This window comes from Pristis pectinata, chromosome 17 (genome assembly GCF_009764475.1).
Source record: "Pristis pectinata isolate sPriPec2 chromosome 17, sPriPec2.1.pri, whole genome shotgun sequence".
Lineage (NCBI taxonomy): Eukaryota > Metazoa > Chordata > Chondrichthyes > Rhinopristiformes > Pristidae > Pristis > Pristis pectinata.
The window spans coordinates 44,592,623-44,614,033 of record NC_067421.1 but is presented as its reverse complement, the minus strand read 5'-3'; the positions used below and the strand labels follow the sequence as shown (position 1 = coordinate 44,614,033).

General features: G+C 45.0%; 2 protein-coding genes across 9 annotated transcripts in view; one reads left to right on the top strand and one right to left on the bottom strand.

Annotated features, from left to right (window-relative positions):
- ccdc92 (coiled-coil domain containing 92) overlaps positions 1-12,855 on the top strand; it is a 51,212-nt gene extending 38,357 nt beyond the window's left edge. For all 8 annotated transcript variants that reach the window (XM_052032386.1, XM_052032385.1, XM_052032387.1 and 5 more), the window contains one exon: positions 10,910-12,855. In XM_052032386.1, the coding sequence (XP_051888346.1) occupies positions 10,910-11,694 (785 nt within the window). In that variant the 3' untranslated portion in view covers positions 11,695-12,855. The remainder of the gene's footprint in view (positions 1-10,909) is intronic.
- Positions 12,856-13,658: 803 nt separating this feature from the next.
- dnah10 (dynein axonemal heavy chain 10) overlaps positions 13,659-21,411 on the bottom strand; it is a 285,578-nt gene continuing 277,825 nt past the window's right edge. Inside the window, exons 77-79 of the mRNA XM_052032383.1 lie at positions 19,044-19,224; positions 18,561-18,706; positions 13,659-13,834 (exon numbers count right to left, since the gene is read on the bottom strand). Of these exons, the coding sequence (XP_051888343.1) occupies positions 13,688-13,834; positions 18,561-18,706; positions 19,044-19,224 (474 nt within the window). The 3' untranslated portion in view covers positions 13,659-13,687. The remainder of the gene's footprint in view (positions 13,835-18,560; positions 18,707-19,043; positions 19,225-21,411) is intronic.

Below are 21,411 nucleotides of genomic sequence, written 5' to 3'. Positions count from 1 at the left end.
TGGCGTTCAGGATGAAGTAGCCAATCAGATTCAACATTGGCTTAGCGGGAGAAGCCAGAGAGTAGTAGTAGATGATCGTCTCTGACTGGAGACCTGTGTCTAGTGGTGTGCTACAGGGATTGGTGCTGGGTTCGTGGTTGTTTATCGATATTAATGATTTAAATGATAATGTTGTAAACTGGATCAGCAAATTTGCAGATGACACCAAGATTAGGGGTGCAGTGGGCAGCGAGGAAGGCTATCAAAGTTTGCAAAGTGATCTGGACCAGCTGGGAAAATGGGCAGAAGAATGGCAGATGGAATTTAATGCAGACAAGTGTGAGGTGATGCACTTTGGGAGGACAAACCAGGGTAAGACTTACACAGTGAATGGTAGGGCTCTGAGGTGTGCGGTAGAACAAAGGGACCTGGGAATACAGATGCATAATTCCTTGAAAGTGGCATCATAGGTAGATGGGGTTATAAAGAGAGCTTTTGGCACTTTGGCCTTCATAAATTAGGGCACTGAGTACATTTTTTTCCCTCCATGAATGCTGTGTCACTTGCTGAGTTCCTCCAGCACTTTTTGTGTATTGCTCTAGATTCCAGCATCTGCAGAATTTTTTTGTGTCTCCATTGAGTACAGGAGTTGAGATGTTACGTTGAAGTTGTACAAGACGTTGGTGAGGCCAAATTTGTGTGCAGTTCTGGTGACCTACCTACAGGAAACATATCAATGAGCTTGAAATAGTGCAGAGAAAATTTACAAGGATGCTTTTGGAACTTGAGGACCTGAGTTACAGGGAAAAGTTGAATAGGTTAGGATTTTATTCCCTGTAGCGCAGGAGAATGAGGGGAGATCTTATAGAGGTATACAAAATTATGAGGGGTATAGATAGGGTGAATGCATGCAGGCTTTTCCCCCACAGATTGGGTGAGACTAGAACTAGAGGTCATAGGTTTAGGGTGAAAGGTGAAATGGTGGCAGATAAATGCGTGGCTGAGAAGCTGGTGCAGGAGGGAGGGTTTTAGATTTCTGGATCACTGGGATCTCTTCTCGGGAAGGTGGGACCTGTATAGAGAGGACGGGTTACACCTGAACCAGAAGGGGGCCAATATCCTTGCGGCGAGATTTGCTAGGGTGGTACAGGAGGGTTTAAACTAGTTTGTGAGGGGGAAGGGAACCGGAGGAGTAGGTCAGAGGAAGAAGGGAATGGGGAAAAGTTAGATCAAACAGTTAGAGAGGCTTTGGGGAAGGAGAAGCAGAATACAGGCTGTAAAAGTAGTAAGGTAGATGGACTGAAGTGTGTTTACTTAAATGCAAGAAGTGTCAGGAATAAGGGGGATGAACTGAGGGCTTGGATAAGTATGGGGGACTATGATATCGTGGCTATTACTGAGACGTGGCTGACGTCAGAAGAGGAGTGGATATTGAATATTCCTGGTTTTCGGTGTTTTAAGAGGGATAGGGAAGGGGGGAGAAGAGGTGGAGGGGTGGCGATACTGGTCAGGGACACTGTTACGGCTGTGGAAAAGATGGATGTTGTAGAAGGATCATCTCTAGAGTCCGAATGGGTGGAATTAAGGAACAAGAAAGGAGCAGTTACTCTACTAGGAGTATTCTATAGGCCCCCCGGTAGCAGCAGAGATATAGAGGAGCAGATTGGCAGGCAGTGTTTGGAGGGAAGCAGAAATAACAGGGTTGTTATAATGGGAGACTTCAACTTCCCAAATATAGACTGGAACCTGCTTAGTGCCAAAGGTTTAGATGGGACGGAATTTGTTAAGTGTGTCCAGGAGGGATTCCTGACGCAGTATGTTGACAGGCCGACTAGAGGGAATGCCATGTTAGATCTAGTTTTAGGAAATGAACCGGGACAGGTGAAGGATCTATTGGTGGGTGAGCATTTGGGGGACAGTGACCATTGCTCCATAACCTTTAAAATTGTCATGGACAGGGACAGGTGCAGAGAGGACAAGAGGTTTTTCAATTGGGGAAGGGCTAACTACGAGCCTATAAGGAGAGAACTTGGGAGTGTAAATTGGGATGTCCTTTTTGAAGGAAAATGTACCATGGAGATGTGGTCGATATTCAGGGATCTTATGCAGGATGTTAGGGATAAATATGTCCCGGTGAGGCAGAGAAGGAATGGCAGGGTGAAGGAACCGTGGGTGACGAGAGAGGTGGAACGACTTGTTAGGGAGAAGAAGGTAGCATACGTGAGGTATAAGCAGCAAGGTTCAGACAGGGCCCGTGAGGAATATAGGGTAGCGAGGAAGGAACTTAAGAAAGGGCTGAGGAGAGCTAGAAGGGGACATGAAAAGGCTTTGGCTAGTAGGGTTAAGGAAAATCCCAAGGCCTTTTTCAAGTACGTGAAGGGTAGGAGAATGGCTAGGGTGAAGGTAGGTCCGATTAAGGACAAAGGTGGGAGAATTTGCCTGGAGGCGGCGGAAGTGGGAGAAGTTCTGAATGAGTACTTCTCTTCGGTATTCACCAGGGAGAGGGGTCTTGATGATGCGGAAGGGAGTGCTGGTAGGGGTAATGTTCTTGAGGTTGTTGATATCAAGAGAGAGGATGTGTTGAAGTTGTTAAATAATATTAAGACAGATAAATCTCCGGGGCCTGACGGGATTTTCCCCAGGCTGCTTCGAGAGGCTAGGGAGGAGATTGCTGAACCGCTGGTAAGGATCTTTGAGTCCTCGTTGTCTACAGGGGTGGTGCCGGAGGATTGGAGGGTTGCGAATGTGGTCCCCTTGTTCAAAAAAGGTAATAGGGATAGGCCAGGGAATTATAGACCGGTGAGTCTCACATCTGTGGTGGGTAAGCTGTTAGAAAGGATTCTAAGGGATAGGATTTATGAACACCTTGAGAATCATGGACTGATTAGGGACAGGCAGCATGGCTTTGTCAAGGGAAGATCTTGCCTCACAAGCCTGATAGAGTTCTTTGAGGAGGTGACCAGGAAGATTGATGAGAGCAGTGCGGTGGATGTGGTTTACATGGATTTTAGTATGGCATTTGATAAGGTTCCTCATGATAGGCTTCTTCAGAAGGTCAGAGGCCAAGGGATCCAAGGAAGCTTGGCTGTGTGGATTAGGAATTGGCTTGCATGTAGAAAGCAGAGGGTTGTGGTGGAAGGAGTGCCCTCGGATTGGAAGGCAGTGACTAGTGGTGTCCCACAGGGATCAGTTCTGGGACCTCTACTTTTTGTGATATTTATAGATGACTTAGATGAGGGGGTGGAGGGCTGGATTAGTAAGTTTGCAGACGACACTAAGATAGGCGGTGTTGTGGATAGTGTGGAGGGCTGTCGGAGCTTACAGAGGGATATTGATAGGATGCAGAGCTGGGCTGACAAGTGGCAGATGGAGTTCAATCCGGAGAAATGTGAGGTGGTACACTTTGGAAGGACAAACTCCGGGGCAGAGTACTGGGTAAATGGCAAGGTACTTGGCAGTGTGGAGGAGCAGAGGGATCTGGGGGTTCATATTCACAGTTCATTGAAAGTTGCCTCACAGGTGGAAAGAGCAGTTAAGAAGGCCAATGGGATGTTGGCTTTCATAAGTCGCGGGATTGAGTTTAAGAGCCGCGAGGTTATGATGCAGCTTTACAAAACTCTAGTTAGGCCACACTTAGAGTACTGTGTTCAGTTCTGGTCGCCTCATTATAGGAAGGGTGTGGAGGCATTGGAAAGGGTGCAGAGGAGATTTACCAGGATGCTGCCTGGATTGGAGAGTATTGAATATGAGGAGAGGCTTAAGGTGCTAGGGTTTTATTCACTGGAAAGGAGGAGGATGAGAGGAGACATGATAGAGGTATATAAAATATTGAGAGGAATAGATAGAGTAGACAGTCAGCGCCTCCTTCCCAGGGCACCAATGCTCAAGACAAGAGGTCATGGCTTTAAGGTTATGGGTGGGAGCTTCAGGGGAGATGTCAGAGGGAGGTTTTTCACCCAAAGAGTGGTTGGTGCATGGAATGCACTGCCTGGGGTGGTGGTGGAGGCAGATACATTGAACAGGTTCAAGAGTTTGTTGGATAGGCATATGGAGGAACGTGAGATAGAGGGATATACGGGAGGAAGGGGTTAGGTAGTGTGAGGGTGGTCTGATGGACGGCACAACATGGTGGGCCGAAGGGCCTGTTTTGTGCTGTATGGTTCTATGGTATAAGGGGAATCAGAGGGGAAACTTCTTCACTCAGAGGGTGTTGCGAGTGTGGAACAAGCTGCCAGTGGAAGTGGTGGATGTGGGTTCAATTGTAACATTTAAGAGAGGTTTGGATAGTTACATGGATGGGAAGGGTTTGGAGGAATATGGTCCTGGTGCAGGTGGATGGGACTAGGCAGAAGATCAGGTTGTCATGGACTAGATGGGCCGAAGGGCCTGTTTCTGTGCTGTGGTGATCTATATTACAAACGAGGGTCTTAGCATCGATCGCTGTGGGACACCATTAGTCATAGACTTCCAGTCAGAAAAACATCCTCCCACCAGGCCCATTGATATACCTCAGGCCATTTTCCTCCCCGTGCCCATATCCCTTGATACCTCAGTACCCAAAAATATATCCATCTCAATTTTGGAAGTACTCCTTAATGAGCCTTAAACAAAAACAGCAAATGCTGAAAATATTCAGCAGGTCAGACCATTTTTGTAGGAAGAGAAACAGATTTCCAGCCTTCCTGGGGAGAGACATTTCTCCTGAAATCCATGGTCAGACCACTGTGTCATGTTGCTTAAAAGAATGTATATTGCAAATGACGTGTTGTTTCTTAAAACGCTGGCCATGACCTGTCCAATGCTGTTTTAACATACTGTCCCAATCTACCACAGCTGACCTGCTCCTCGTATCTTCATAATCTTTGTTTAGATTTAAATATCTGATGTCAGATTGAACTACATCGCTTGAAAATATGTTAAATTCAACCATATTATGGTCACTCTTTCTTAGGGGCCCCTTTAGAATGCAATTGATAATTAGTCCTTTCTTGTTTCACTGCACTAGATTTTAAAAAAGAAAGCTAATTCCTAGACCAGTCCTTCAACATATTGAACTCTAGGAATTCACCTCAGCCGGTGAAGCCCACATCCCTTTGTTTCTCTTTATTCATTCAAGGGATGTGGGCTTCACCGGCTGACCCAGCATTTAATTGCCCTTGAGAAGGTGGTGGTGAGCTGCCTTCTTGAACCGCTGCAGTCCTTGAGGTGTGGGTGGTTAGTACCAATTTGTCTCGTCCAGTCTGTATGTAGAGTAAAATCACCATAATAACTGACATGCTCCTCCAGCATCTTAATTTATAGCACGTCCCATGTCACAACCATTATTCATAGGTCTATAAACAACCCACTAATTTTTCCTGTCCTGGTGCTTCTCAATTCCAGCCAAACCAATTCCAACTCTGTCCCATGATCTACTGAGCAAAGTTCCTCATTCCAGAGTCTTGGTATTCGTTCATTATTGTCACTTGTACTGAAGTACAGCGAAAAACTTGTCTTGCAAACTGATCGTACAGGTCAATTCATTACACAGTGCAGTTACTTTGAGTTAGTACAGAGTGCATTGAGGTAGTACAGGTAAAGCAATAACAGTACAGAGTAACGTGTCACAGCTACAGAGAAAGTGCAGTGCAACAAGGTGCAAGGTCACAACAAGGTAGATCGTGAGGTCAGGGTCCATCTCATTGTATAAGGGAACCATTCAATAGTCTTATCACAGTGGGGTAGAAGCTGTCCTTAAGTCTGGTGGTACGTGCCCTCAGGCTCCTGTATCTTCTACCCAATGGAAGAGAAGAGAGAATGCTCTGGGTGGGTGGCATCTTTGATTATGCTGGCTGCTTCACCGAGACAACGGGAGGTAAAGAGAGTCCAAGGAGGGGAGGCTGGTGTCCGTGATGCACTGGGCTGTGTCCACCACTCCCTGCAGTTTCTTGCGGTCCTGAGCAGAACAATTGCCATAGCAAGCCGTGATACATCCAGATAGGATGCTTTCTATTGTGCATCGGTAAAAGTTGGAGAGAGACAAAGGGGACAAACCGAATTTCTTTAGCCTCCTGAGGAAGTAGAGGTGCTGGTGAGCTTTCTTGGCCATGCCAACTACATGATTTGATCAGGACAGGCTGTTGGTAATGTTTACTCCCAGGAAATTGAAGCTGTCAACCCTCTCGACCTCAGCACCATTGATGTAGACAGGTGCATGTACACTGCCCCCTTTCCTGAAGTCAATGACCAGCTCTTTTGTTTTGTTGACATTGAGGGCAAGGTTGTTGTCATGACACCATTCCACTAAGCTCTCTATCTCATTCCTGTACTCCGACTCATCGCTGTTTGAGATATGGCCTACAACAGTGGTATCATCTGCAAATTTGTAGATGGAGTTAGAGCAGAATCTGGCCACACAGTCATGAGTTTATAGGGAGTAGAGTAGAGGGCTGAGGACGTAGCCTTGTGGGGCACCAGTGTTGGGAATAATCGTGCTGGAGGTATTGCAGCCTATCCTCACTGATTGCGGTCTGTTCGTTAGAAAGCCAAGGATCCAGTTACAGAGGGAGGTGTTGAGTCCTAGGTCTCTGAGTTTGGTGACAAGCTTGCTTGGTATTATTGTATTGAAGGCAGAGCTGTAGTCAATGAACCATAGTCTAACGTAGGTGTCTTTACTGTCCAGATGCTCCAGAGCTGAGTGTAGGGCCAGGGAGATGGCATCTGCTGTAGACCTGTTTCGGCGATAGTCTTGTGACACTGAAGGGATTTGGACCATTGAGTCAGGGCCAGCTATAAGATCAATTCCGTTTCACATCTTACTTTCCTATAACTTCTCTCCCGAACCTATCAATACCTCACGATTCTCCAACTCACCTACACTGGGGGTGATTTACAGTGGCCAATTAAGCTCATAACCAGCCCACATCATTAGGATGTGGGAGGAAACTGAAAACCCATTGGTCACTGGGAGAACGTGCAACTTGACACAGACACACCTGAGATCAGGATTGAACCTGGGTCACTGGAGCAGTGCTGACTACATGGATTCAGTCATAAAGCATGGAAACAGGCCCTTCAGCCCAACTGGTCCATGCTGACCAAGATTCCAATATAAGCCAGTTACATTTTGCCCGTGTTTGGCCCTCTAAACCTTTCTTATCCATGTACCTGTCCCAAGTACCTTTGAAGTGTTGTTAATGTACCTGCCTCAACCACTTCCTATGGCAGCTTGTTCCATATACTGACCACCTTCTGGGTGAAAAAGTTGTCCCTCAGGTTCCTATTAAATCTCTCCCCTCTCACCTTAAACCTATTCCCTTTAGTTCTTGATTTCCCAACCCTGGGAAAAAGACTGTGCACATTGACACTATTAATGCCCCTCATAATTTTATACACCTCTGTAAGATCACCCTTCATTCTTCTACGCTCCAGTGAAAAAAATGTCCCAACCTGCTTAACCTCTCTTTATATCTTAGTCCCTCAAGTTCCAGCAACATCTTCACAAATCTCCTCTGCACTCTTTCCAGCTTAATGGCATCTTTCCTAAAGCAGGGTGACCAAAACTGAACACAATACTCCAAGTGTGGCCTCACCAACATCTTGTACAACATAACATCCCAACTTCTATTCTCAGTGCTCTGACTGATGAAGGCCAGAGTGCCAAAAGCCGTCTTCACCACTGTCTACCTGTGACTCCACTTTCAGGGAACTATGTACTTGTACTCTGAGGTCCCTCTGTTCTACAACACTCCCCAGGGCCCTGCTATTCACCGTGAAAGGCCTACCCTCATTTGTCTTCCCAAATACAACACCTCGTACTTATCTGAATTAAACTCCATTTGCCATTCCTCGGCCCACTTACTGAGCTGATCAAGATCCCTCTGTAAATCCTGATAACCATCTCCACTGTCAACAACTAACTACTGTGCCAAAGTCATCCCTTATTAACAGATCCACCCCATTTCCTTTTCCTTTTTGCCTGTCCTTTCTAAATGTCAGACATCCTGGAATTTTTAATTCCCAGCTTTGGTCATCTTGCAGCCATGTTTCCATAAAGCTATGAGCTCATGCCTGTTTACAACTACTTGTGCAGAGTGCTGTTAGCTGTAAGTGTCTTTAAATTGGGCCGTATAATATTCTTCTGTATTAGTGTCCTGTTTGCCACTTGTTTTATTTCCATATTTGAGGAAGGATATACTTGCATCGAAGGCAGTGCAGAGAAAGTTCAATTCTTGTATGACAGGGTTGACGTACAAAGAAAGGTTGAGCAGGTTATGCCTGTACTCACTGGAAGAGCTGATGTGTAAGAGTCTAAGCAGATTGACAGGGTGGATGTTGAAGGGATGTTTTCCCTGGTGGAATTCGAGAACTAGTCTCAGAATAAGTAGCTGCTTATTTACGACAAGATGAGGAATTTCTTCTCTAATGGTCATGATTGTTTGGAATTCCAGGCAGATTCACTGAACAGAATCGAGGCTGTGTCTGACAGACACTTGGACAGAGTCCCATGGATGGGGAGAGAGTGAGGCAGTGGTGTTGAGGCCAGGACTTGGTCAGCCATGATTGAGGCAGAGCAGCCTTTGGGCCGGCCGCCTGTCCTTCTGTTCACATCTCCTTCTACAACAAAAGTGCTGTCAAAATGCAAATTGTTAATGCGGCCCAGAACTAGAGAATGGATCAATGCAGCTAAATGTGTCTCTTTACTGAAAACAATTGGCTGAAAGTCCAAGCTGAGTATTGTGGAATCATAGAATTGTACAGCATGGAAAGAGACTATTCAGCCCAACTTACCTCCACCAACCAGTAGGCACCCTTTGTATTAACCCCATCTCCCAGCACCTCGTCCATGCCTTTCCTTGCCTAAGTGATTCAAGTGCTCATCTAGACACTTCCTAAATACTGTCAGCGATCCAGCTTCAACCACTGTCTCAGGCAGTGCATTCCAAGTACTCACCACTCTCTGGGTGAAGAAGGTCACCCTCAGATCTCCTGTAAATCACTTCCCCCTTATCCCAAACCTATGTCCTCTAGTTTATCTACTTCTGATACAGGGCAATGTTTCCTGCAGTCTACCCTATCTATACCCCTCATAATTTTATGTACCTCAATCATGTCCCCTCTTAACCCCCTCCACTCGAGGGAGAACAGACCCTGTCTCTCCCCATAACTGAAATACTCCATCCCAGGCAACATTGAGGTGAGTCTCCTCTGTACCCTCTCCACCACTATCACATCCTTCCTGTACCTTGGTGATCAGAAGATCTATGGACTGGTACTCTGAGGTCCCTCTATTCCTCAGTACTCCCTAAGACCCTACAGTTCATGGTGTATGTCCTAGCCTCATTAGTACTTCCAAAACACATCACCTCACATTTGTCTGGAATGCAGAGCATGCCTTATGAAAACTGGTTGAGAGAACTCGGCCTTTTCTCCTTGGAGCGACGGAGGATGAGGGGGTCCTGATAGAGGTGTATAAGATAACGAGAGGCATTGATCATGTGGATAGTTCAGAGGCTTTTTCCCAGGGCTGAAGTGGTTGCCACAAGAGGACATAGGTTTAAGGTGCTGGGGAGTTGGTATAGAGGAGATGTCAGGGGTAAGTTTTTTTTTACTCAGAGTGCTGAGGGCTGCCGGCAATGGTGGTGGAGGTGGATACGATAGGGTCCTTTAAGAAACTTTTGGATAGGTACATGGAGCTTAGAAAAATAGAGGGCTATGGGTAAGCCTGGTAATTTCTAAGGTAGGGACATGTTCGGCACAGCTCTGTGGGCCCAAGGGCCTGGATTGTGCTGTAGGGTTTCTATGTTCTCAACTCCATCTGCTGTTTTTGTTTTGGCCCATTTCGCCAAAACATGGACCTCCCTCTGCAGCCCAAGACTACCTTCCACACTAACAGTAACTCCACCAGGCTTCGTGTCGTCCACAAACTTCCAAGTGATCATTAATCCTTTCCCTCAGAACTTATTTCCAGTATCTTCCCTACGCTGATGTTAGGCTCACAGGTCTATAGTTTTCCCTGCTGACCTTTTTGAAAAGGGGGACCACATTTGCTGTCATCCAATCATCTGGTACTTCAGCAAAGATACAAAATTCTCAGCCAGAGCCCCCGCAATCTCTTCCCCTGCCTCCTGCAGCAGTCTGAGATTAATCCCATCCAGTCCTGGGGAGTTATCCACTTTTAAGCCTGCCAATTCATTGAAGGGCCAAGTGGAATGGGAGAGCTGCACTAATGGGTCACCTACCCCTTCAATGAATTCTCCAACTACAAAGTCTGTTTCTGTTGTGAGCACCGATGAAAGGTATTCATTTAGCATCTCACCTACACCTTCTGAATCCACACACAGATCACCCCTGATGGGCCCTACTCTTTCCCTGGTTATTCTTTTCCCTTAAGATGCTTATGAAATGCGTTCAGATGTGTCCACCAGTGATTTCTCATGACACCTCTTTACCTTCCTAATTTCCTTTATAAGCACCTCCTACATGTTTTAACATCTTGACAGGCCTCCCTCATCATTAGTTCCCTGTAACCATTGTATGCTTCCTTTTTTCTCTTTATCCAGCCCTCAATATCACTCAACAGCCAAGGTTCCCTGTACTTATTACCCCGGCTTTTACCCTTGCAGGAATAAGTTGGCCCTGAACTTTTGTTATTTCTCCTTTGAATGCTTCCGACTGTGTTTGCTGTGAAGACGTATCTACAAGTAGCTGCCCCCCATTTACCTTTGCCAGTCCTCCCTACTGTTAATGAAATTGTCCTTGCCCTAATTTGTCCTTAATTACTGGTCTGTGAGTATCTCCAGCAATTTTTGTTTTTAGTTGTCCTTGAATTAATTCCCCTCTTCTGTATCTTCCATATTCTGAAAAATCAGTTTCCTTCTCTCTACTGTATCAGATCGCTTAGCCAGTGAGAATAGATTTTCCTCTGATGGTTTTTGTGGTTTCTTTGAAGGGAATGGTGATTCAAGAAGTGAGGAATTAAGGAAAAAATATGAAGAGCTGGAATCCCAGCTAAAAGCAAAGGAAGATGAAAACAATGAATTAATGAAAGACTTGGAGAAGAAGAATGCAGTTATCCTGGTGCTGGAGAACACGATGAAGGAACGAGAGAAGAAGTACCTGGAGGAGCTGAAGCTGAAGAGTCACAAACTCAGCATGTTGTCCAGTGAGCTGGAGCAGAGGGCCAGCACCATTGCCTACCTCACCTCTCAGCTGCATGCCACCAAGAAGAAGCTGATTGCCTCGGGCAGTGGAGCCACAGACACTTCATCCAATGTTGGCTCTGCTACCAGCAACTATAAACCATCACCACCCAAGGACAAGATGCCAGAAACCCCACGGCGCAGAATGAAGAAGAGTCTTTCAACTCCATTGAACAGTGAGTTTGCAGAGGTTTACAGACTTGGGACTGATGGGAGAAAGCTTGTTCTACGATCTGAGCCTTTGGATGCCATGCCAGACCCGACACCCTTCCTCCAAGGACGGGGGGAGTCCGATGTGCATTTGATGAAGGAGAAACCTTTACCGATTCCACCCATTTCTTCCGAGCGTGGCTCTGTGGAGCAGCAGAGCCCAGCCAGAGACAAGCAGCACAAGCCCCATCACATCGGTGTGGCCCATCGAATCCCACACATTGCAAGCTCTCAGGCTCAGGCTGCAGTGGAAATGTTGGCAGTGGACCAGGTTAATGATGGGAAGGTGGTTAGGAAGCACTCGGGAACAGACAGAACTGTGTAAAAGGACTGCTTTACTTGGCTTAGTTGCTTTTATAGCTGTGCACAAATATAGACAAAACTTCACGCAGCAACATTTTAAAATTTTGTTTTTAATGACAGAGGAAATACAAATGCCAAACTCTGACAGTTTACCAGAAAGCAAACCCATCACGACTCCTGAATTTAATTTTTTTGTCCAATTTTTCGTAGTTAATTGTTGGCCCAATGTATAATCTGCTGCTTGCTTCTACCAATAACCTAATTGCACTAGTGGTTTGAGGAAAACAGCCACACCTGCTGTTGCACTAAGCAGATATAATCACTGAAAGAGAAGGAACCTTGGATAAACTACTAACAAACACACACAATTTGCAGCTATAAATTAAACTCTTGTTCTATAAACTATTAATGGTTGAAGGCCCTGATTAGATGAATGTCTAATATATTCTGTCCGTGACATCTGTGTGTTGTGCATCTCTTGACAAAGCCCAGCTGGCAGCATGTAAACCATTGCCTGTCTGTATGTAATATGTGTCGTGACCATACTGGAACAAATCTTCATAGACTTATTCAGGTCATTACATTTATACAAAGTTTGATTTTGTAATCCAATTAAATGATTATTGATGATCTGATTATTTGGTTTCTGAAAGTCATTCCTTGAGGTTACATGTGTGAGACTTCAGTAGCTGATGGGGCAAAGGGGGATGGAACCATGTAAAGAGTGGGGGAGTGTGATGGGTCTGCATCTACTATTTAGGTCTAGATTTACAGTTTGAAGAAACAATATTGAACGGGGATGTTTGCACCAAGTTAGCAGGGTAAGGTGAAATGATTGTGAACAAGAACAGCCCAAAACATTTATTTTGAAGAAAAATCATTAACATGAAGTGTTTGTGTCTCTACAGACGCTGCCTGACCTGCTGGGGATTTCCAACATTGTTATTTCAGATTTTCAGGATTTTGAGCTCTTCCAAAATTCTACTGCTCACATCCTAAATTTTCACCAAATTTTATTGACCCTTCACCTCTCTGCCCCACAGTGTCGTCCATCTGGCATCCAACAGCTGAGATGTTATCCAGCTTGCCAAGCAGCCAAGCACAATGAAGAATCCTCAGGCAGCAAACCACGAAGGGAAAAACTAATTTACAAAACTCAAACTAAGATTAGTAGGTACACATTTGGTTAAGAAAGCAGAAGTAAAACTTTATTTTTGTAAGAATTTCACATTTTAAAATCCATTATATTTTGAAATGTTAGCAAATTACAAATGTTATTTGAATTCAGTGTTTGCCAACAGTACTTTTCCTGAGTCCCCATTTAAAACTCAAATTGCTTGCAATAAAGCAAAATATTTGTCTAGTATTTTACAACCGGTGCACATGATAGATGCCAGAAGTTATCATTCCGCCCCTTTGTGCTCCAGTGAGACTCATTGATGTCAACAGCACAGGAAATGGAGGGGTAGGGAATCATTTCCCAGTAGTTTTACGTCATTAAAGCCACAGTAGCTGGGCCACTAAATACATGAAGCACAATGCTAGTGTGATTTAGTGTCTTGGTAGAGTGCTTAAAAGCTTTTCCATACAACTTTGCTTCTGACAGTTAAATATATGTATATTGATGAGTTGTAAACCCAAATCCTCCAAAGAATATACTCAACAGAGGAAGAATGGTGCAAAGAACAACTTTCTTGCTCATTTACAGAAAAAATTTCTTCCATCAGAAATACAAACCAGATTCTGTCAACAGAACTCTGGGCAAGGAGAGTTCAAAGGCTCTCAGGTTCTCTGTTCCTGGTGTACTGCACACACTCTCTTCCAACTCCTCAATCCTTAGATTTATTTGAAGAGAGTTTATTGCTATTGAGGTCATTATCTTTGAGTTGAACAGCAAATCTGCCCCACTGTTAGAAATAAAAAAGTTACCACAATGTAGTATGAAAAGGCATCCATCATTGGTTGTTGTTGATCTGGGAGTAGAGGAACTGCTGGCGTACTACACACCAGTGAGCTCAGTCCGAGTTCAGGGTGAGGCAGACGCCTTGCAGCACCCAGTGTGAGATGTGCCTAGTGGTGAAGAGATCGGCTTCAAAAACCAGCCCAACACCCATCGCATTCCGTCGCATTGATGTAGTATACACAGGTGTTCGTAGAGTGTTCTGCAGGGAAGTGAAACATGTTAAACACCATCACCATGTTAGACAAAGGAGCTTTTCATTTCAGTAACATTCTTACAGGAAGTGGGAAAACCCATTAAGCGGTTAGTCTCCAGAAGATTAGGTGAACAATCAGAGTCATGGACCATGAGGCTGCAAATGAGGATGTCCCACAGGGACAGTATACAGTAAGGGGCAGGGGTGGCAGTCCATTCACAGTCACAGTTTAAGATATGATTGCAAGTGACTGAGGTTGGGACATAAATATGCCAGGATTCTTAACTTTTGGAAGGGATAAGGTAAAAAAAAGAAAGTGGAGTAACCATAGTATTCGAGAATAGATAAAGGCTGTAGAGAGGAACGGTCAGGGCAGAAAGCAGTAGTGTACAGGCCCCAGACAGTGGGGGCAATGTAGGGTTGAGTATAAATCAGGAAATTGGAGGTGCATGTGACTAATACAGTAATTATGGGAGACTTCAATTTACATAATGCCTGGGTAAACCACATTAGTAATTTAGGAGAGGCAAATATTAGTTGGAGATCATTTCAACAAATTTGGGAGGGGGATGAGGCACAGAGTAGCTGTACAGTTGAGGGGAGATACAGTCAAATATAGAAGGAAAGTTGTCAGTCCATACAGCGGAGCAAACACAGTTATGACAAGGCCTGTGGGAAGAGTGCAGGGCCAAATTGTATCCATTTTACTGCAAGGAGCCTTACCAGTGAGGCAGTGAACTGAGCATTGCAGAGAATGTAGCACAGCACAGGAACAGGCCCTCAGCCCACAGTGCCAATTAAAACTACACATCTGCTTGCACACGAGTCTGTATTCCCTCCATTCCCTGCCTGTCTAAATGCCTCTTAAATGCCAGTGCATTCCAGGCACTTACCACCTTCTGTGTTTAAAAAAAACTTGCCACATAAATCTCCTTTAAACTTAAATCTATGTCCTCTAGTGTTTGACATTTCCTTCCTGGGAAAAAGACCGGTTATCTACTCTATACATGCCTCTCATAATTTTATGAAGTTCTATCAGGTCTCCCCTCAGCCTCCAAAGCTCCAGAGAAAACAATCCAAGTTTGTACAACTTCTCCTTATAGCTAATACTCTTTAATCTAGGCAATATCCTCTTCAGAACCTCTGCTGCACCCTCTCCAAAGCTTCCACATCCTTCTACAGTGACCAGAACTGCACACAATACCCCAAATGTAGTCTGAGCAAAATTTTATACAGCTGCAACGTGACTTCCCAACTTTTATAATCAACACCCTGACCGATGAAGGCAAGCATGCTGTATGCCTTCTTTACTACCCTATCTACTTGTGTTGCCACTTGCAAGAAGACATGGACTTGCACCCCAAGAACCCTCTGTACATCAATGCTCTTAAGGCCTCTTTTGCTCCAGATTCCAGCATCTGCAGTCTCTTGCCCAGATGAAGTGTCTTGACCTGAAATGTCAATTGTCATTCCCCTCTATGGATGCTCCCTGTTCCTCCATGTTTTGCTCCGGATTCCAGGATCTGCAGTCTCTTGTGTCCCAATGTTTGTGGGCATGCTATGTTGGTGCCATAAGTGTGGCGACACTTGCGGGCTGCCCTATCACTACCCCCCTGTCTTCTATGACCAAGCTAATTGTGTATCCAAATTACCAATTCACTGTGGATCCCATGTGATTTAGTCCTCTGGACCAGCCTACCATGAGGGACCTTGTCAAATGCTTTACTGAAGAACACTCTACGCAAAGATGCATTTCACTGTGTTTCAATGTACATGTGACTGATAAAGATATCTTAAAAAAAAGGTCCTGCCATTTACTGTATACTTTACCCTTACATTTGATCTCCCTAAGTGCAACACCTCACACTTGCCCGGATTAAACTCCATCTGCCATTTCTCTGCCCAAATTTCCAACTGATCCATATCCTGTTGAATTCTGACAACCTTCCTCACATCAACAACTCTGTCAAACAGCCCTCCAGTCAGAGAAACACCTCTCCATCACTACCCTCTATATTCTATGACCAAGCCAGTTGTGTATCCAAATTACCAATTCACTATGACCTAATCTTCTGGACCAGCCTACCATGAGGGACTTTGTCAAATGCTTTACTGAAGTCCACATAGACAACATCCACTCCTCTACCCTCTTCAATTATCTTCATCACATCATCAAAATAACACAATCAAATTTGAGAGACAGGAGCGCCCCCCCCCCCCCCCCCACACACACACACACACAAAACCATGCTGATTGTTCCTATTGACTCCATGCTTTTCCAAATGGAAGTAAATCCTGTCCCCAGGAATTTTCTCCAACATAACTCCAACATAGGTAATTATGGATAAGGATAAGGATGGACTGAGAGTTAGGGTGCTGAATTGGAGGGATTTCAATTACATAAGATGGGTCCTGGCAAAAGTGGACTTGGTGCAGCTACTTGCATGGACGTCAGCATCTGACTTAAAAACAGAAAATTGGAAATACTCAGCAGGTCAGGCTACACCGCTCAGTATTTCTAGCACTTTCTGTTTTTACTTCAGATTTCCAGCATTTGCAGATTTTTTCGATTTAAATCTACATCCAACAATTTGGAATCATTCAAAAATGAAACAGAGTTGAAGGCTGATGCCTTCCCATAAGGGAGACAGTAAAGACAAAAGTCCAAGGAACTCGGTGTTAAGGGATACTGAGGGCTGAATGAAGAGAAAAGAGACATATGGTGGGTGTGGAGAACTGAAAACAGAACACAAAGTGTAGTGAGGTGCTGAGAAAGAAATTGCAAGGGCTTTGTGGGGTGGGGTGCGGTAGAGGGGATAAAACATCGCAGACAAGATTATGGAAAATCCCAAAGCATTTTATAAATACATTAAGGGAAACAAAGCAACCAGGGAAATAGTCAGGCCCATTAGGGGCCAAAGGGGCAATCTGTGTGTGGAGCTGGAGGACAGGTGAAGTCTTAAATCAATACTCCTGATCTGAAAACACCAAGGACAGGAATATTGTAGTTGGAGAATTAAGGAAGAGCTGGTGAAATTTAGAACATGATACCATTAAAGAGGTGGAGGTATCAGATGAAAATCATAAAAACTGCAGGTGCTGGTAATCTGAAGAAAAACAATAAAATAAATGCTAGAACCACTCAGCAGATCAGGCAGCATCTGTGGAAGGTGAAACAGTTAATGTTTCAGGTCAGTGACACGTCAGAACTGGGAAAGAGAGAAAAAAGTTAGTTTAAGGTAGCAGAGAGAGTACGGAGGGGATAGGTAGAACAAAGGGAATATCCCTGTAGGGTGGGATTAAATGACAATGTGGTCGTGGAGGTTAGAGTTAGGACCAGATGATGCTTCTCTGCCTGTTATGTGTTGCTAATGGCGGGGCTGTGGGATGTCCTCGGCAGGTCAGACTATACTAATAGGGGGAAAAAAACAGCCAAAATGATGACAGGCCGGTACTGATGTAGACAAGGAACCACTGGGCTCCCTAGTGCGGGATCAGATGGCCGAGTTGGCTTAAAAGTGGAAAAGTCCGCATGCTGTGTGTGAACAGAATCTGGAACACATGGCCTGCAGATTCCTCTGTGGCCTTCAGGAGATAATTGGATAAATAAATGGTGTGAAAATTTTTCAGGGCCACAGGGAATGAAGGAGTGAGCTGCTCTGGTAGACGTGATGTGCCAAATGGCCTCCTCCTCAATCATTCTACAAGAGACTGAGTGAATTTATAATTGGTCACGTTTACAACATTGCACATATATAACTGTACATAATGTTAATTGTGTGATTTCACCGTATGAATAGCTATTTGGTTGTATGGAGTTACTTTCATTTTAAATGGTAAGTGGTGTCATGTATTTAAGTGCAAGGGAATTTAAGAACTGAGTGAAGCATGTGGTACACATCAGATCCTCTGTTCAGCTCTGAGAACGCCTGCCTTCAATTATTGACATTCTATTCGTTCTGCCTGGTCAGATCAGCAGGACTTGCAGCCCAGCCAAAGGAACCTACAGACACCACACATTCCCATGAGCTGTACCCACAACATTGGACTGGTTAGTGAGGTTGGCAGCAGATCAGTTATGTGGACCAGCAGTGCCAGAGTCTGAGAGGACAGATGAAGCAATATGTTTGAATTGACACTCAGGACACATTCTTCCATTCAGTGGCCTTACATACCTGCTTCCTGGGACCAGGAGAATCACCCCAATATGTCACAACCAGTTAATTTTTAGCCGCTAGTTTCTTCATGTAATCTTCCTCGACAGTACAATAAACGGTCAGATTGTGGCTTCAGCATGAAGAAGGCTGACAACAGGAGGGTGGGTTGAAGGTTTGTACTCTTCTTGATGGAAGGTGAGGCAGGTGTCTGCAGACAGGCCTCACCTCAACATATTCAATAGCGAGGTCAATGAAGGAACAGTGTTTATACAACTGTCGTCACATGTCACAAGTGAGGAGGAAAGATGGTTGTGTAGGGAACAGGAAGTTATGAAGGAAAAGACAGGTTCAGAAAGTGGGCCAATCTGTGGCAGATGAAGTTCAATACAGAAAATATGAGGTTTCCCAATTCCAACTGTTGTCAGTAACTTCAGATACCTCAGAAATCATAAATTGGACTTTGGCAATTCCAGGAGTCAGGGATTTGTGACTTGAAATGACTGGGCAGTGTGTGATGTCCAGATTCCCTCCTAGCCACTCAGTGGACACATCTGTCTGCCTAGCTAGGACTGACCTGGAGCTTAAGGCGATGGCTCTCGATGGGTATCACCTTAAGGACAGGAAGGTCTGTCACCAGCTCCTTGGGCTTGCTCCGGACCAGACAGCTCTCTTCAACATCCCAGGCAGCTCCTTCCAGGTATAAACCACAAATAAAACAGCCTGCAAAACAGCACAACAAAACATTAGCAACAGCCTAGTACAAGTTCACTGAGGGAGGCGACAACATTTAGTAAAACAAATCTAAAACAGAAGAACAATGTAGCGAGCAACGTTTATCAGGCTGGAGGTGGGTTCCAGTAGAGTCTCCAGGATTGGTGCATGGCCCAGGGTACATCACTGGTTCCACCAGGAGAATGGGGCAGCAACTCTGGAGAACATGAAGTCTGTGCCATACTGACACACAAAGGAGCGAGTTGTACAATGGTAGAGGGCCTTTAACCTCGAAGTGTAGTGAATTGTTGAGATAAGATAACAAAGCCATAGTATAGGATCGCACCGGTCCCAGGTCGTTCCATGACATCATCTGCAGTTGGATATTTGGTGACCTGTGTGTAGAGTGTGGAGCGATCGAGTGGCCAGCCATTCTTGCGACAAGTTGCCTGCACCAGAGCAGTGAGGTAAGATTCAGGGATGTGCAGTCCAGACAACCACATGACATTAGGTTCACCTTCATCCACCTGTGAATAGCAGGTAAGAGAAGTAATGAGTGACAGCACCAGGCTTGGCCTAATCCACTCAGCATCTGATGAAATACTCTCCATCAGAGTGCAGCCCCCACTTCACCACCTCATTCTGGCTGGACATACACAGTGAATGGCAGAGACCTCAGAAATGTTGATGTGCAGAGAGACCTTGCGGTTCAAGTTCATAGCTCCCTGAAAATGGCGACACAGGTGGCTAGGATAATGAAGTAGGTGTTTAGCTTGCCTTCATAGACAGAGGTATTGAGTAGAAGAGTTGGGATTTCAAGTTGCAGCTGTACAAGACAGTGGTTAGGCCACACTTGGAATATTGTGTGCACTTCTGCTCACCACACTACAGAAAGGATGTGGTAGCACTAGAGAGGGTGCAGAAGAGATTCACCAGGATGTTGCAACCTTTTCACACAGAGGGTGGTGGGGATATGGAACAAGCTGCCAGAGGAAGAGGTAGAGGTGGGTACCATCATAGCATTCAAGAAACATTTGGGCAGGTACAAGGATAGGAAAGTAATAGAGGGATACGGGGCCAAACACAAGAAAATGGGATTAGCTTAATGGCCAATTTGGTTGGCATGGACGAGTTGGGCTGAAGGGCATGTTTCTGTGCTGTGTGACTATGCCCCATTAAACAATCAATCCCTCCACCACCGGCGCACAGTGGCTACATGTACCGGTTACAAAATGCACCTCTCAAACTCACCACCTCTACCACCAAAAGTGGTTACTGTGCAGCTGCAAGGGAACACCACCACCTTCATAGAGTCATAGAGCACTACAGCACAGAAACAGGCCCTTCGGCCCATCTATTCCATGACAACCTGATCTTCTGCCTAGTCTCATCTACCTGCATCGGGACCATATCCCTCCAAACCCCTCCCATCCATATACCTATCCAAACTTTTCTTAAATGTTACAATTGAACCCTCATCCACCACTTCCGCTGGCAGCTCGTTCCACACTCGCACCACCCTCTGAGTGAAGTTTCCCTTCAGATTCCCCTTAAACATTTCATCTTTCACCCTAAACCTATGTCTTCTATTTCTAGTCTCATCCAACCAGTGGGGGAAAAGCCTGCATACATTCACCCTATCTACACCCCTCAAAATTTTGTATACCTCTATAAGATCTCCCCTCATTTTCCTGCACTCCAGGGAATAAAATTCTAACCTATTCAACGGTTCCCTGTAACTCAGGTCCTCAAATCCCAGCAATGTCATAAGAAATAGGAGCAGGGAGGCCATTTGGCCCGTTGAGCCTGCTCCGCCATTCAATAAGATCATGGCTGATCTGGCCATACACACAGATCCACCTACCTGCCTTTTTCCCCATAACCCTTAATTCCCCTGCTATGCAAAAATGTATCTAACTGTGTCTTAAATATATTTAATGAGGTAGCCTCTACTGCTTCCTTGGGCAGAGAATTCCTCAGATTTACTCCTCTCAATCTCCTAAATCTATTCCTTTGAATCTTGAGGCTATGTTCCCTGGTTCTAGTCTCACCTACCAGTAAAAACAACCTTCCTGCCTCTATCTTATCTATCCCTTTCATAATTTTATATGTTTCTATAAGATCCCCTCTCATACTTCTGAATTCCAGCGAGTATAGTCCCAGGCGACTCAATCTCTCCTCATGGGCTAACCCCCTCAACTCTGGAATCAACCTGGTGAACCTCCTCTGCACCGCCTCCAAAGCCAGTATATCCTTTCTCAAGTAAGGAGACCAGAACTGCACGCAGTACTCCAGGTGCAGCCTCACCAGTACCCTGTACAGTTGCAGCAGAACCTCGCTGCTCTTAAATTCAATCCCTCCAGCAATGACGGCCAACATTCCATTTGCCTTCTTGATAACCTGTTGCACCTGCAAACCAACTTTTAGTAATTCATGCACAAGCACTCCCAAGTCCCTCTGCACAACAGCACGCTGCGATCTTTCACCATTTAAATAATAATCTGATCTTCTATTTTTCCTTCCAATATGGATGACCTCGCATTTACCAACATTGTTCTGCATCTGCCAGACCCTTGCCCACTCACTGAACCTATCTACATCTCTCTGTAGGCTCTCCGCATCTTCTGCACAATTTACTTTTCCACTCAATTTAGTGTCATCAGCAAACTTAGATCCACTACACACAGTTCCCTCTTCCAAATCGTTAATGTATA